General features: G+C 37.9%; 1 protein-coding gene across 1 annotated transcript in view; it reads right to left on the bottom strand.

Annotated features, from left to right (window-relative positions):
* Nucleotides 1-10,255: 10,255 nt before the first annotated feature.
* ARHGEF12 (Rho guanine nucleotide exchange factor 12) overlaps nt 10,256-16,285 on the bottom strand; it is a 70,557-nt gene continuing 64,527 nt past the window's right edge. Inside the window, exons 33-36 of the mRNA XM_044669644.1 lie at nt 13,619-14,107; nt 12,824-13,110; nt 11,238-11,307; nt 10,256-10,606 (exon numbers count right to left, since the gene is read on the bottom strand). Coding sequence (XP_044525579.1) covers nt 10,596-10,606; nt 11,238-11,307; nt 12,824-13,110; nt 13,619-14,107 — 857 coding nt within the window. The 3' untranslated portion in view covers nt 10,256-10,595. The remainder of the gene's footprint in view (nt 10,607-11,237; nt 11,308-12,823; nt 13,111-13,618; nt 14,108-16,285) is intronic.

Below are 16,285 nucleotides of genomic sequence, written 5' to 3'. Positions count from 1 at the left end.
CCCTAGGTGCCCCACCTTCAGCATGTGGTGAATCCCAAGGAAAGGTCTTATTTACTCTTTCACCTGGACTTTTAATAGTTATTGTTATTATTTTTTAACTGTTTACAGTGGCTGAATGAAAACTTCCCAGTTCTTTGGGATCTGCTTTTGCTGGTTGGACAAACTTCCCTCTTGATGTGTTTCACCATCTTACAGGGAGTCAAAATGATTGTTTAAAAATTCCTCCAGCATTCATGAATGTTAAAGAAGAGACCTGGTCAAGATGGTTCTCCTTTGAACCAATAACCTTCCTTAGAAAAGGAATGAGATCTCAAAATAGTTAAAAATATTAATTTGTTGACTTCCTTACCTTGAGAAGTATAAGACTAAGGATTCTTTCAAACAAAAGCTACTCAAGAAAAAGGGAGAAAGAACGTACACATGGACAGTCTTGCCTGACACTACTGTGCTGCTCCTATTCAAAGTACCCTCCTACTATGGATGTTCAAACTTTCTGGTGTTAGAAGTTGGGAGGGGGAGGTATACCCTTTGTAGCAAGTTTCTCTAATAAACTTCTCATTTCTAAGCTATATAGGGAACTGAGTTAAATTTATAATAAGAGACATTCTCCAACTGATAAATAATCAAAGGATTTGAACAGTTTTCAGAAGAAGAAATCTAAATGATAGCCATATGAAACAAAATTCTAAATTACCAATAGAGGCAACTCTGAGGCACCGCCTTATAATCCATCAGATTGGTAAAGCTGACGAATAAGGAAAATAGCAAATGTTGGAGGAGTTGTGAAAAAATTAGTACTTTAGTGCACTGTTGTTGGAGCTGTGAACTGCATCCTTCCATTCTGGTAAGCAAGTTGGAATTAAGTCCTCAAAACCATTAAACTATGCATATCCCTTGATCCAGCGATGTAACTACTATGTTTATGTCCCAAAGAATTAAAAAAAAAAAAAAAAAGGAAAAAGACACATGTACAAAAAATATATTTATAGTGGTTCTTTTTTGTGGTGACAAAAAACTGAAAATTGAGGGGGTGCCCATTAATTAGTGAATGGCTAAACAAGTTACAGTAAATGAACATGATGGAAATCTATTATGCTATAAGAATTTTCAAAGGGAATGATTTCAAAGAAACCTTAGAAGGCCTTTAAAAAAAAAAAAGCAAAGTGAGAAGAATCAGGCAAACAATTATACAACTACAATATTATAAAGATAAACAACTTTGAAAGACCTAGGAACTCTGCAAACAATGACCAAGGGCAGTTCCAAAGGATTAATGATGAAACAGGCCTGTGTATCTTCCAGCCTGACTCAAGGACAGACTGAAGCAAACTTTCTTTTGCCTGTCTCCTCTCTCTCTCTCTCTCAACTTGTTTTGCTTGATTATATATATTTGTAATAAGCTTTATTTTGCTTGCTTTCTCAATGGATGAAGAGGGGAAGAAAATTCAGAACTGAAAATAAGATGAAATTGAATTAAAAATAAATTATTTTTAAAAACAAAAGTTTATGTTTCACACCTGCTCATGAGTGAATGTATAGGAGACATTAACATGCCTGAGGTTACCCAGTGATTTAGTGGTGAGAGATGAGTTAAATGGGAAAATGTCCCAAATAGTCTTCATTTAACTCATGTTCTCTCTCTAAGGCATAACAGGAATTATGGAGATAATCTTTAAAGACAATATAGCACAAAAGAAAACCCACTAAACTCAAGAGTTAGAAGACTTTAGTGTGGCTTAAACATTTACCTAGCTTTAAGACCCAAGAGCAAGTGATTTTACCTATGAGTTTCAATTTCCCAATATGTGAAATGGGGAGAATAATGCATGAATTACCTTATTCACAGTGCCATTGTAAATAGCTTTTTAAATTGTAAAACCCTATCAAGTTTAATTATGATGATGATTAAAAACAGGTGAAGGGGCAGCTGGGTAGCTCAGTGCATTGAGAGCCAGGCCTAGAGACGGGAGGTCCTAGGTTCAAATCTACCTCAGACACTTCCCAGCTGTGTGACCCTGGGCAAGTCACTTGACCCCCATTGCCTACCCTTACCACTCTTCCACCTATAAGTCAATACACAGAAGTTAAGGGTTTAAAATAAAAAAAAAAATTAAAAAAAAAAAAAAACAGGTGAAGCAACAGGTAGCTACTCTGCCTTTGAACTTGTTTGGTTTCTAGGGCTTCCCCCACCAAAAAATCACTAAAGCACCTTTCTGCCCTTGTATCTGAAGATCATTTATTTACAAATGCATTTATGTGTTCTCTTTCATTAGAATGTAAGCTCCTTGAGTGCATGGACTATTTTGTCTTTCTCTGAATCTCAGTAGTTATTATTATATATTATATAGTACCTGACACAAAATGACTGAAATTTATCCAACACAATTAGCAAAGCGAACTATGTAACGACCTCATTAGCAGATCACACAAAAACTCACCTTGCACCTTGATAATGATAAGTGTAGCAGTCTTTTATGTATAACAAAGGAAGAGGAGGGAGGTATGAGGTATATATGAAGCATGACTCCAAGTGTTCTCAAAACTGCCAAGTTCTAGCTTGAACTAAGAAATTAGTTAACCAGCTAACCTGCTAATTAACTAACCTAGAATGTTACATAAAAAGGGATATATTCCATAGAGTGGGTGTTAAAGGGAGAAGAAGATCTGAACAGTGGAATAAAATTAAATGTTAAAGCAACCACCATAGGCTAGATTAGAAACCAGAAACAACAAAATATTTTGCTCTTTAATTGGTAAACATACATTCTCTCATTGGTAAGTCTCTCTTTATTCCTCACGTGGCTGAAGACTACTCTCTGGAATATTACATTCATGGATAAAAATATGTTTGACTGCATGCACAGAATTTCGATTGTATGTGTATACAACTACATTACCTACATGTTTTCACATTTATACATGCAAATTGCAAAATATGAAAAAGCAAATATCTTAAAACTTCTTGTTTGTGGCAATTTTTCAATTCTCCTAAGCTCTGCTTGGATAGCAAATAAGATTATTTCTTCCTTATTAATGAGATCTAGAATATGCATAAGAGTTCCACAGAAAGAGAAAGATGAGTGGGGCTGCAATCTGAATCACTAGAGAGAAGTTTCTTACAATCAGCAAGAATTCAGAACCATCAAAGTATAAAGAAGGTCTACTAAGACATAAGAAAAGGTTAGTCTTTCATCAAGATAAAATATTCAGTACACATTTGCTTTGTGTTGTTCCACTGCATGCAACTTCTCAAGCTGTCCCCAGGAACTCTGATTCCCATATCTGGCTAGTGAACAGTTCTGAGAGAGTGATGGTGGCTTCAGGGGAAAGCCAAGGCTTCTCTGGGGTTCAAATGAGTCTTATTTTAACTTTCAGGCAGCCTTAGACATGGCATAATGGGGCTTTTAGCAAGATGAAAATTGCCAAATTTTCCCATGATTATGGAAAAGCTGCCATTCACTACAATCCTATTCAAAAACAGCAATATTCAGCCTATGGGCAATATTTAGGATACTTTTAAACTGAAGTTTTAGTAAATCAATGGAAAGCTTTTCTTTTTCTAAATTCTAGTGGGTGATTTATTTGAAATATGTAAAACAGAGATTAGAACTAAGCAGGGGAAAGGGCTGAAGAATCTTTAAAAATGCAGACTACTCTAGTGCCAGAAAGGAAGAAATTTAATATTTCCAACTTTCCATTTTTACCCTTCTCTTCCCTGCCCTCTCTATTTAAGTACCTAACCTTCTGCCATTGGTACAAGACAAATATTTATACCTTCTTTTCCTATTATGTATTCATGTCTGGGTGGAGTTGTCCAAAAAAATGGAATGGCTTGTCTCAAGAGGTAGGGAGATCCCCTCATCACTAGATTTTCAAGTACAGGCTTCTTGCCAACTTCCCTACCACATCACAACAGAGGCTTGGCATATACTCGGGGGTTGTGATATGGATGCTCTACTAAAAAATGAGTAATCATCAGAGAAGCAGGAGAACAGAGAGATAGAAATGTCACAAAAATACAGGAGAGAGTTCAGTGGTTGAGAATGTCAAATATTGCAGAGAAAAGTCAAGAATGAGGAATGAGTTTTCAGGCCATTTTTCAATAAGAGATCACAGGTAATTCTGGAGAATAGTTTCAGTTGAATGATGGTATTGGAAGCCAGATTACAGAGAATTTAGAAGAGACAAGTGTAATGTAGACAGCTTTTATAGGGAGTCTGAGAAAAGGGAGAGTTATAATAGCATACCTTAAGTGGATGGTAAAGTCAGTAAGGGGTTAAGGATGGGGGATTTCTGAAGTGTGTTTAGGTAGAGAAAAGAGGGATTAAAGGATATTTTATGTACCTTAAATAACCTTGAAAATAAGGTCACTGATGAAGTGCATGGAAGGATAAATGACCCGTCACAACCACCAGCTGGGAATAAGGCAGATGGCAAAAGATATCATAGAATTCAAGTGGAATGGGCTGGAGTTCATCTAATCATAAGATTTTGAATTGAGAAGGATCCTAGGGACAATCTAGTACAACACTCTCTGCTTACAGATGAGGAAAATGAGGCACAGAGAGGTAAAGGGACTCGTTGAACAATGGTTACACTGCAAGTTGGTGGCACAGAATTCTGGGGTCCTGATTTCAAGACCAAATATTTAGCATTTTGTTTTCGAGTAGTAAGAATCACATGTAACAAGCAGAAATATGGGAATGAGAAATTTAAATTGTTTTTAACCCTCGTCCTAACCTGTGATTTCACTGATAGAAGAAAACTAGAGCTGGTTTCTAGGTAAGGTTCATGTCCCATCTCTACTGGCTATGTGTCCCTAGACAAGTCCTTTCATGCCCATGTGCCAATATAAATTCTCTTAGGCTCTAAATTGCAGAGCAGATGCTAATCCTAATTGGAAGAGGAATTTCTCACTCAAGAGTTCTCTATGCTAATTAAATTAAATTTCATTTCCTGTCACTCAAAAAAAAATTCTATCCACTCATGTCACTGATGTATCATTTCCTTCACCCTTTGAGAGTTAAATCTCTAGAAAAAGCTGCCTACTCTGCCAGCTTCCACATTCTCCTACTTTAGTCATTTCTCAACCCTTTAGTCATTTCTCAAATCCTTTGTAGTCTGGATTCAAGTTTATCACTGAACTGAACTAATTCCCTCCAAAGTCACCTTCTACATGAAGTCATTTGTGTTTCTCCTAGCTACTAGTGCCTCAATATCAATTGTTTATTTTACATGTATTCAAGGCATACACATGGTCTCCCCAATAGAATATAAGTCCCTTGAAGGCAGGGACTTTCATTTTCGTCTCTGTATCCCTAGAATCTAGTACATACTTGGCGCATATGCAGGAGTGCTTAATAGATGCTTGTTAATTTGTGGCTGACATCCATCATATTGTCTAGGCATCATGAAAAAGTAAAACTCAACTGGCATGGCAGAAGAGATAACCTCTTATCTAAATTGATGAGTCTAGAAAGAAAAAAAAGTATCATATAACATCAATACTTGGCCTAAAAAAAAATGGGGACAAGATTAAATATACTACTTTAAGAGGCAGAGTGATATACTTCCCACAGCAGTGGCCCTGGGATCAATTCTCAGGGCTTTAGTTTCCTCATCTGGACAATGAGGATAATATTACTTTTAGGTTCTACTGTATAGGCCTGCCATTAGTAAGACTCGAATGAGAATGCTAAAGACTGCTTTACAAATGTGGAGAATAAATTTGCTTTTATTTTCCTCATAAGATTGCTTTCTGGAAGCAAAAGGGATAGTACTGAAACTTTATTACTTATACAGACTATATATACTGTAATAGGACTGAGAAGACTAAAGAATTGACTTCTATAAAGTACATCTGGACATTCTTTAGTAAAAGTGCCATAAAGTACTAAGCATATTCTTATGTTAAAACTTTTAAAGTGGACCAGTGGTCAAGTGTACCTGAGGATGACTAAAAATCAGAACAAAAATGCAAAATCAAAAGACACAAGGCTGCTCATTTCCACAAGTCCCACAGCCTTTCATTTCCATGAAGAAGAAAAGATGCAAATCACAGAGCTGCCTGAAGCTTCACTGGGGTAAACCAGCATCCATAGGAGAAGAGAGATTTGGGCACCTTAGGAAGCCTCAGCACCTCGTAATAGAAGTTACCATAAAAACATTAAAACATTTCAGTTTAAGGCAATATTTAAGTAAAAATGTCTTTGTATGAGCTATAAAGAACTCTCTCCAGATGCTTGGAGTTCATGAACCCTAGATCCAACAATATTCATAAAATTTTTTATATTACTCAGCTGTACTTGGCCACCTTCCCTAGGAAAGAAGTCTTGATAAGTAAGATTTCTTAAAATCATGCCTACCAAGATTAACTAATGCTTGCCTGGCTCACCACTTTTCCCTACAGAACAGGCAGCTAGAGATAATCTAACAACACACAAACAAACCAAAATAGCATACTTGGTTCCTTTAAACTTATTTAATGATATTTGAATGTTCATTTTCTATTTTCCCAGATCCCAGAAAACAAAGTTCTTTTTAGATGACCAATATTTTGTTCCAGAAACATACAACCTTATCAGCTAGTTCATAAAAGAGCTATTTTACAAACGTACATCTGGATAATTAGAACAATAAAGTCTTTTAGACATTTCAAAACATGATCAGTAAAAATACAGGATTATTAATAAAGTTTTCTTTAAAGAATACTTCCAGATTTTTAAAAGTAATCTCTGTTAAAAGAGTACATGATTGTATGGTGTACAAGGAAAATAAGATGTTCTAGTATGAAGAGATTCAAAGATTTATTAAAAATAATAACCAACCATTTGCACATTACAGTGACCATTTTTGCAGTACACCTCCTTGTCAGTTTGCACCTGGAAATAGAGGGGATTTGCTTCCTTTTTTTTTTTTCCTCTTTTTTTTGGGGGAGGGGGGAGGGAGGAGATTCAGGGGGAAGCACATTCCTTCAGCAAATTCATCAACAAAACCACCAACACCAGTGGAGGGAAACAGGTTACTTGGGTAAGGAAATTACAAACTCTTTGGAGAAAGGAACACTTCAGGGGAGGGCATTTTGAAAGGTATTAGGGGTGGGAATTAAAGAATATTTTACAAAAACAATGCTGAAGGTGGGAAGCACATGAACAAAAAATTAACTGAATTTTCCTATTAGTTTCTCTTTGAATATTGCCTACACAGTTTTCAACAATGAGATATCTGAGGTTACCAGTCCAATAATTCAAATTAATACTGCTTTTTAGAGCATAGAGATAGATCTCAGTTTGAAATACATATATATCAGTCCCCATACAATCTGTTGAATCTACCATCACCAAAAGAGCAAAGGAAGAAAGCAATGGGAAGCAGCAGTGTTGCTCTCAACAATGAAAATTTTTAAGCAAGATCTGCTTTCTTCTGTATTAGCTTATAAACAAAGCATTCAAAGAACAAAACAAAACAGGGACTAATTCTATTGGGAAAACAGAACAAAGTGTTTGGGGAAAAGAAACCAACCACATACAGAATTCCTCAATAAATGAGACCCTTAGCTTTTAAAAGCCAAGATCAGATGGGGAACCTGGAAGTTAACTTGAAATCAAATTTGTCCTGAATATAAACTGATTTTAGAGTATGCAAAGCATATGGATTCTAGAACAGGGAACTCAGTTTTAAATCATGATGCTTTGGGATTGTCAATATAACTTGACTAACTTTCTGTTCTCTGAAAGGGAATGAGAGGTTCTAAATGTATTTCACCATTTAACAATCAAGAAAGCCATTAAAACCAACAGAACAGAATACATTTAGTAAATCCCTTCAACATCCCCTGAAACAACTAATTGGTTTTCTGTAGATCACTTTTTCTATTATTGTATCCTTCTGGAAAAATAGGATCTCACCTTCTCTTTTATCTCCCCCTAAGAAAAGGGTTTCCTAGTGACCAGTTTTGTTTAAGGAGTGTGATCTGCAATTTCCTAACCCTTTCAAGTGGAAGGGCAGATAGGATGTTAAAGTAACAGAAGGATGTGGATAGAATGACTTAAAGGGAAACTTTCTCCCTCTAACTGGCAGTTCTAAGATGGAAAGGGCACTTGAAGCTTTGGAATCTCTCCTGGACTATGCTTTGGAGATACTAAATAATTAATTCTGTAGCATCTGGGCTACATTTTATATGGGTTGTTGGGTTTTTTTTTCCAGTTAGACTTTATCTCCATCATGCAGAGTAGTAAGCTGAAGGAAGGACAGGATAACTAACTTGTTCAAAACCATTTACTGAATTAACTAGGAAAGAATTTAAAGCATTGCACTTTTCCTACCTCCTGAAGGAGATATGCATTGTTAAGTGGTTACTCTTTAGGTGTTTGGAGCAAACTTCTAGTTGTGTAATATTGCTCTTACCCTGAAATTAAACTGTCAGTGGACATTTCTCAAATACCCACTTAACACCATCTCCTTTGATACAGACGGATGCAGACAGCTGGTGCTGCTGTATGGCTGGATACACATGTAGAGATAACCCTTTGGGTTGACAATGACCACAGTATTCTTGCGAGCAGTACATAATATAACCATTTCGTTTCTGTAGGCTCCTCTTGGGAGATCAGGGAAAACTCCAGGCTGGTATCCTGTGAACTTAGGTTCTGCTTTTAAAGCTCCTTACCCCATTCTAGTTTAAATTACATTTTGTTTATAATCTGAGATGCAGTTCCAGTCTACAGGCATATCCCCAAATGAGTGATTGTAGCCATGTCCAAAAAGCATAACTCAGGTGACAAGACACAGGCAGGGAACGTGATGCAGCTAGATGAGCTGATTAAGTTGTAGCTTCATGATGCTTGAAAAACAGCTGGGAATTCCTGCCATATATGATGAGAAAAATCTGATATCTTTGTGACAGCGAAAAAGGGAGCAAAATTCATACACTGACCATTCACAGAAAGTGGAGGACACTACTGGAAGATGTATGGAAATGAATTCTTTGTATAGGAACAGGATTTTGCAGATTTGGCACATGGTTTTAATTGGCAAAAAACAAAAACAAAAAACTCCAAAGCTTGTTTACCTGATGTACAAAGAATATTGTTCAAAGACTGTGACTGAAGATGTTTTCAAGTGACAGTTCTGAAACCCCTATCCTCTGTAGGGTACTGCCAATGGTGCTACTAACCCTAGTGCAGGCAGTATCAAGAACCAGCCTGGAGGGTCCAGTGTATGTTCTGGTATTGATCTGCAGGCTTCCACTTGCAAGGTCAGTCTTGCTCCCAGGATGGAAAGGGCTACAGCAGTAAAGCCAAAGGAAGTGCTTACAGAGCTTGTGTGGGCAGTCCTGTCTTTTCCATTGCATTTCTTTCCATTTCAGCCTTGGCTCTCTTTGTAATACAAGTTGAGAGCATTCTGCCACAATCAGTGCAAAAATCAGAGTCAAACCAACAGGTACTAAAAACTTACTGGCCCTTTAATCAGCAGTACCCGTGGCTCATGAAGCCATGGTTCAGCTCAGTAGTGATTCAGTTTGACACACACCCTTGCCAATCTCTCTACCCTTTTCTCCCTCCCATCCCCCCCACCCCACCCCATCATTCCCCTCTCTCTGAAGCATTTCCACTCTTTTTTCTGCTCAAATTGCAGGGGTAATTCATACAAGTGCCAAAGCCCTATAATTGCAAAAATTAAACAATATCTAGACTATTTTACAGTCAAGAAAATAAAACTTGGCTTCTCTTCTCCCTATTGGATCCCATGATTCAATGGAAAAGAAAGAAGAGTGGATTGGGAGTGGGAGTGGGGGATAGGAGGGGAGAGAAGGGAATAAAACAATTTTCAAGTGCCTGGCTATTTAGTGCATTAAAAATTTTTGTGACATGGGAGGTGACCTTAGCTATAGAGGATGTATGTTTGCCACATACTTAGGTAGCCCATCTTCTATTCGATTCCTCTCAAATAGAGTCTAGGTCACTCTGTAAATGAAAACCATAGGGAAGCAGCCCTTCAAGAAGCCATGTAGGGGCTAGCAGGGAGTGCTAAATTCAGTCCAGTGAAACCAAAACACCCTAATTCCCTGTAGCTCTCCCCAAACCACCCTCAACCCCCAGGCCTGAATTGTGATTTCAGGAGCAGCTGATCCTTGGGTGTACTAAATACAAAAGGCTAAAACTCTTGCTATTCAATTAAAACAAAACCATAAATGCAAAATTAAAATTAAAATGTGCTTTCAAAATGCGGAATGAAGTCAAATAAATACATCTGATTCTCTTTTTTCTCTTTTTTTTTTAAATGTCTAAATACATTTTTATATCCTACACCCAAAGCTCTGTACATTTGGTTTTTGTTCTGAAAGCAAAATTAATTTCTGATAGTGAGGGGGAAAAAATGAGAGAAAGGACACTCCCTCACTGACAAACAAGTGCAGCTGCCATACTGGGAAAAAAACAATTCCCACTTGAGCATACTGGGACATGGCTAGCACTCTGATGATCCACAGGAAGATCCTCTATCACACACTCTCTCCCAGTCCACCCTGGAGCCAGGATGTGGTGATGCAAGGCCGAGGCTCAGAATCCAAACTTCAGCCAAAAAGAGCTGTGGCTTTAACTTTTATCTGGGAAAAACAAAAGACATATGAAGACCAGAGTGATTCAAGGGAAATGGTTTCCAGGACCTCTAATAATATGCATTTTTGTATTTAAATGCACACATACGTGTGTGTGCTTCTTTAGAAAGTACAAGTATATTCTGATGTCAATGTGCAGTAAAGTCAATTAGACATAACTAAACCCTAATATTATGTCATGAAGCTTGCTATAACAAACAGCCATTAGTGGTATAAGAACATGTTAAAAATGGGCATAAACATTGTCTTCATAATGCTGTATTTTTGCTGAACCAATTAACCTTATGGAGAAATGTCAAATAACAGATTATAATATGTACATTAGGTACAGATCCATACGAAGGAATAGGGAAAGTCTTCTTTAAATTTCTTATTCATTTGAAGAACACATTCATGCTATAAAAAACAAGGGAGATCCATTTTCTCTATCACTAGGAAATCAGAGAAGCTTTAGTAAATCTTTCACCACTGTACTCATGATTTTCCAATTAACCAGTTTCCTAATCCCCTAATCCTTGGTTCTTGAAAAAGGTTAGAAGGAGAGAACATGTAATGACACTAGGGCTGCTATCTGAAGAAAATAGATGATCACATAAGAGCATGTTAACTTTTCACATACCTGAGTGATCCTCTGTGAGGGCTGATCCAGCCAGCCTTTGGCAAAGAGTCATGTAACTTTCCTCCACCTTCTGTAAAACACAATCCATATGATTTTCATCTGTTTTCAGGAAGGGAGTGGGGGAAAGAAAGGTTTTTTATGCAATAACTCAGGGCAGCATTGCTTCAGTCCTTACTTATATTTCCCTTACATGCCTTCGAATAAGCACATTATCTTGTTTAGAAATTTTGCCTTTGAAAAAGGACAACTTTCATTTCTCTTACATTCCTATGCCATGAATAATTTAGAAGTAATAAAAATAATTAACATTAGTTAGTTATATGGCAAGAATAAAGATAGCAAGTGGACAGCCAAAGTGTTTCTGGTATCTCCACGAAGTCAGGAGAAAATCTTATAGTATACTAGGTGACACTGTGCCAATTTTTTTTAAAAGTCATGGAGAGAAGTCAAATAGGAAGGCAGGCCTGGAGAGGTAATCATGTGCATTTAGAGGGTACTCCTGAATCAATAAAATTACAGATCCACTTGAGTACACAAGAAAGGGAAACCAAACCTGAAAAGTCCCCACAAGGGTTTTGGTTAAGCTGCCTTATTGTTTTATGTCATTTAGCATGAGGTCCATCAGAATTAGTTTGCTTACACATTGATTTCAGGCATTTCATCAACTGCAGGGCAACACAATATAGCATTGTATAAAAATCAAGAAAAAATATCCTAACTAAGTAAAAATGTATTTGTGAGAGAGGTTAGATTTCTGCCAGAATGCCAGAACATTCCTACCTGTTTCCTTCTGCCACAAAGCTATTTATCCTAATAAAAGTACAGCATATCTATTATATACATCTAGACTTCTCAGGATCTCTCTCTATCTCAGATGAAGGTGGGATGAATGACCCTCCAAAAACACAAGTTAAAGTTGGCAGAATCTCTTATCTTGGAAAAGCCCATATTAAAATGGTAAATGAAAAAACATATGGGATAAGGAGGTCAATTTAGCAAAATGGCAGTCTACTTATTCATCCCGTACTCTGTCCCTTTACTACCAGGAGTCATTCAACATTTGATGAAACTGACCTCTAGAACTGAGGACCTATAGGAACTGCGGTTCACATTCCAAAATTTTCTTTCAATGCTGGGGTTATCAAAGGAAAAGGTTTGGGGTTCAGTCTAAAAGTCACTGAAGCTTATATCCACCAAGAATCAGAAAACTACTATCACCACCACAATGTGTTATACAAATAAATAAAAGGCAACAGCAAGTTACAGATTTTTCTCACATCTCAAATATCAGCCAAGAAAATCACATACATTCATATCCTTTAACTCTGAAATATAATAGGAAAACAGAGACACAAAAAACATGTTTCCCATTCTTGTGATTCTATACACTTAGAAGTAGGGCTGCCCATCCTCTGCTTTGTATGCAGCTCTTTCCATGGATAAGAAAAGTATATGAGTTTGCATTCTAGCAGGTTTACTGACAACCAGTGGCTCATTCTTTCTTTGCTTCCTTTCTGCAGCATTTGCTCCTTGGAAGCAAGTGATAAGGAGGCTGAAACAGGCTTTAAAAAAGCAGTAGTGGATACCTTTAAGTGTTCAAGGTCAGCCTCTATCTTCCCAATGTACTGCATGATTTGGCTGTGTGAGTCTGCAGAGGAAGGACTCTGGGCACTGAAGCCAAACTCCTCCACAGGTCCCCATCGCCGCTGGATGAGGAATTCAGGGGTGAATGGAGAACCTCCTCCATCAGACTGGGTATCCCGGAGAGGCTGCTGCTGGTGAGCCCAGCCCATAGCAGGGAGGCCTGGAACAACTTCCTCCTCCGTAGAGCTCTCCTGCACTGTTTCATAGCCATCAAGGATCAGAACATTTCCTGTTGATGGAAGAGAAAAACAAATTACCATCACTATCTACAGCTGGCAAAACAGAGAGTAGATATTGGGCAAGAAGTCTATAAATACCCAAATATCCATATATAGTCAGGCTGTAGCTTGTGTTTTGATTTTACATTTTTGAACTGTTTAACATTTCAGGTCCTGGGGGCAGCTAGGTGGCTCACTGGATTGAGAGTCAGGCCCAGAGACGGGAAGTTCTGGGTTCAAATCTGACCTCAGATACTTCCTAACTGTGTGCCCCTGGGTCACTTAATCCCCACAGCTTATCCCATACTACTATTCTGCCTTAAAACCAATACACAGTATTGAATCTAAGACAGAAAGTAAGGGTTTAAAAAAAAATTCAGGTACAATTTAGCATTTTAAAATATGACACATTCCATACAAGTTAAGGAAATAATTCAATACTTTCTCTCCTGTTTTCTCAGTGCATGAACACCCAGATAGTAAATAACTGTGATCAAAATTGGTTCATAATGAACTTGCCTGAGATCCGTAACTGAACAGCTTCTTCTTCCTTTCTTTCTATCCCATCACTTTCTGAAGGATTATCATCACTGTGGGCTTCACGGGCATCAAAAAAGTGCTCTCCGCTGTCATCAGGACCCCCTTCTAGTTCTGTGCTAGATGGCTCTGGGGTCATGATCATGTGGTCCATGACTAAAAGGTTACTTGCCCTGCTATTTTGAGATGCCAGTTCCATATAATCCTGTGGAACTGGGGATTCAATTGAAGTCCTTGGGCTGTAACATGCAGCAGTTTCACCAGTTCCGGTTTGGAGGGACATTTGTCCTTCACAAGGCTGGCTAGTCTTATTATTTTCAGAATGGTCCAGGACATTTTGGATTGTATCTGGATTTTCTACCTGTACCCCTTGAGAGGCTGCCCTAAACCTGGGGAAATGCTGCCAGTCTTCATGAGTCGTCTTCTCAGTCAAATCTAGCTGCTGTACCAATAACTGCTTCAACAGACCCACTGAAAGAAGAAAGAAAAAAAAGACATTCACTGGTTTCTATCAGAATTCATGAGTGGCCAAGCTATTTCTAAATGCAAATCAATCAACAATCATTTATTAATATCTTATAAGTACCGCACACCTAGCAGATTAGCCAATATGACAGCAAAGAAAAGTGATAAATGTTGGAGGGGATGTGGCAAATTAAGACACTAATACACTGTTGATGGAGTTGTGAATTGGTCCAACCATTCTGGGGGGCAATTTGGAACTATGTGCAAAGGGTTTTAAAAGAATGTCTGCCCTTTGACCCAGCCATACCACTGCTGGGTTTGTACCCTGTAAAGTGTGATTCAGACTTTTTTTAGTACCCCTACTTAGTACCTCACCAGACACTAAGTCAGGGAGTTTGCAAGTCACTTGCTAAAATGAGTGATAACTCCAGAACTGAACACTAAGTAAGAATGTTTGCAAGTCATTTGCTAAAATGGGTGATAGCTCAATCAGTCAGAAAATTGTGAATCCTTTGATAAGAGTTAACAGCTTCAGAGGGTGAGAAGTGGATCCCACAGACACTACCTCCCTGGGCAGTGCTAGGCAATTTGGAAGCTGTGTTTAGCCCCTGTGAAGAGGGGAAGGGACAAGAAGTCACTATAAAAGCCCTGAACTTCTTCAGCAGAGGGGCATGGGGTGGGGCAGTCTTCTTGAAGTTGTCTTCAGAAGTAGTCTTTGGGGAGTAGTCTTCTTGGGAGTTTTGCTGGAGATTTCAGCTTGGATCTTGGGCTTGGAGCTTCAGCAGGTGACCTGCCTCTGGAAGGTGACTTAGGACATGGACCTCAGCTTTGACTTGGACCTTGGCTCTTAGACTGTTTCTTGGGTGAGTAGCTGGCCTCTCTTTTCCTGGCTTCTTAGAGAGAGATTAGTTCCAGAGAGGCATTCCCCTCTTGGAGGAAGTGGCATTGGTGGAACACCTGGTCCTCTGATTGAGGGTTAACAAGCCTTGACAGAGCAATATCTAGTGTGATAGGCTAGACATCTTCTCTACCCTTTTTGTTGTATTTCTCTACTTTCACTCTTTCCACCTCTTTTGTAAATAAAAACTATTAAAAGTCATTTTGACTTTGAGCTATAATACTTTAAATTGGCAACCACAAGATTATTTTAGAATCCTCATATATTTTAGTCAAATCCTTAATTTATTTTCTTACAGCTCCAAAGAGATAATAAGGGAAAAAACCTGTACAAAAATATTTATAGCTATACTCTTTGTGGTGGCAAAAAATTGGAAAATGATGGGATGCCCTTCGATTGGGGAGTGGTTGAACAAATTGTGGTATCTAATGGTAATGGAATACTATTGTGCTAAAAGGAATAATAAACTGGAGGAATTCCATGTGAACTGGAAAGACCTCCAGGAATTGGTGCAGAGCAAGAGGAACAGAACAAGGAGAATCTTATACACAGAGACGGATACACTGTGGCACAATTGAATGTAATAGGCTTTTTTATTAGCAGCAATGCAATGATCCAGGGCAATTCTGAGGGACTTATGAGAAAGAATGCTATTCACATCCAGAGAAAGAACTGTGGGAACAGAAATAGAGAAGAAAAACATATGATCAATCACTTGGTTTGATGGGGATATGATTAGGGTTTTGATGTTAAAAGATCAGTCTACTGCAAAAATGAATAACATGAAAATAGGTTTTGAACAATGATACATGTATAACCCAGTAGAACTGCTTGTCAGCTCCAGGATGGGGGAGGGAAGAGAGGAGGGAAAAATCATGAATCATGTAACCATGGAAAAATATTCTAAATAAAATAAATTTTTAAAAATCTTAAACACAAATGGGTTTCTCATAACACAAGTAGCAAATACCAAAGGTCACTTTGTATATGTTTTGTATTTAAAACACTGAAATAAATTGCCACATGTGCCTACGGTGCATTTAATCTTGGCCTTAGAGCTAGAAGGAATCACCTAGATGCATTAAGGTACCTTTAAGAATCTCTTATGTGACCTAGGCAAGCTATTAGATACTAGTAACTTAACATCCTCTACTTTCTAGGTATAATTGAGAAAATTAGGTTTAAAAAAGGGCATGAACTTCTTTGAGCTACTCAGAAATAGATGTAAACATATATAAACATAAGGAAGCATATTGTGCTAATTCTAGGTTTTAAAGCCTCTGCTC

Source organism: Gracilinanus agilis, chromosome 3, assembly GCF_016433145.1.
Source record: "Gracilinanus agilis isolate LMUSP501 chromosome 3, AgileGrace, whole genome shotgun sequence".
Classification (NCBI taxonomy): domain Eukaryota; kingdom Metazoa; phylum Chordata; class Mammalia; order Didelphimorphia; family Didelphidae; genus Gracilinanus; species Gracilinanus agilis.
The sequence above is the reverse complement of the archived record's forward strand: the minus strand, read 5'-3'. Positions and strand labels throughout refer to the sequence as shown.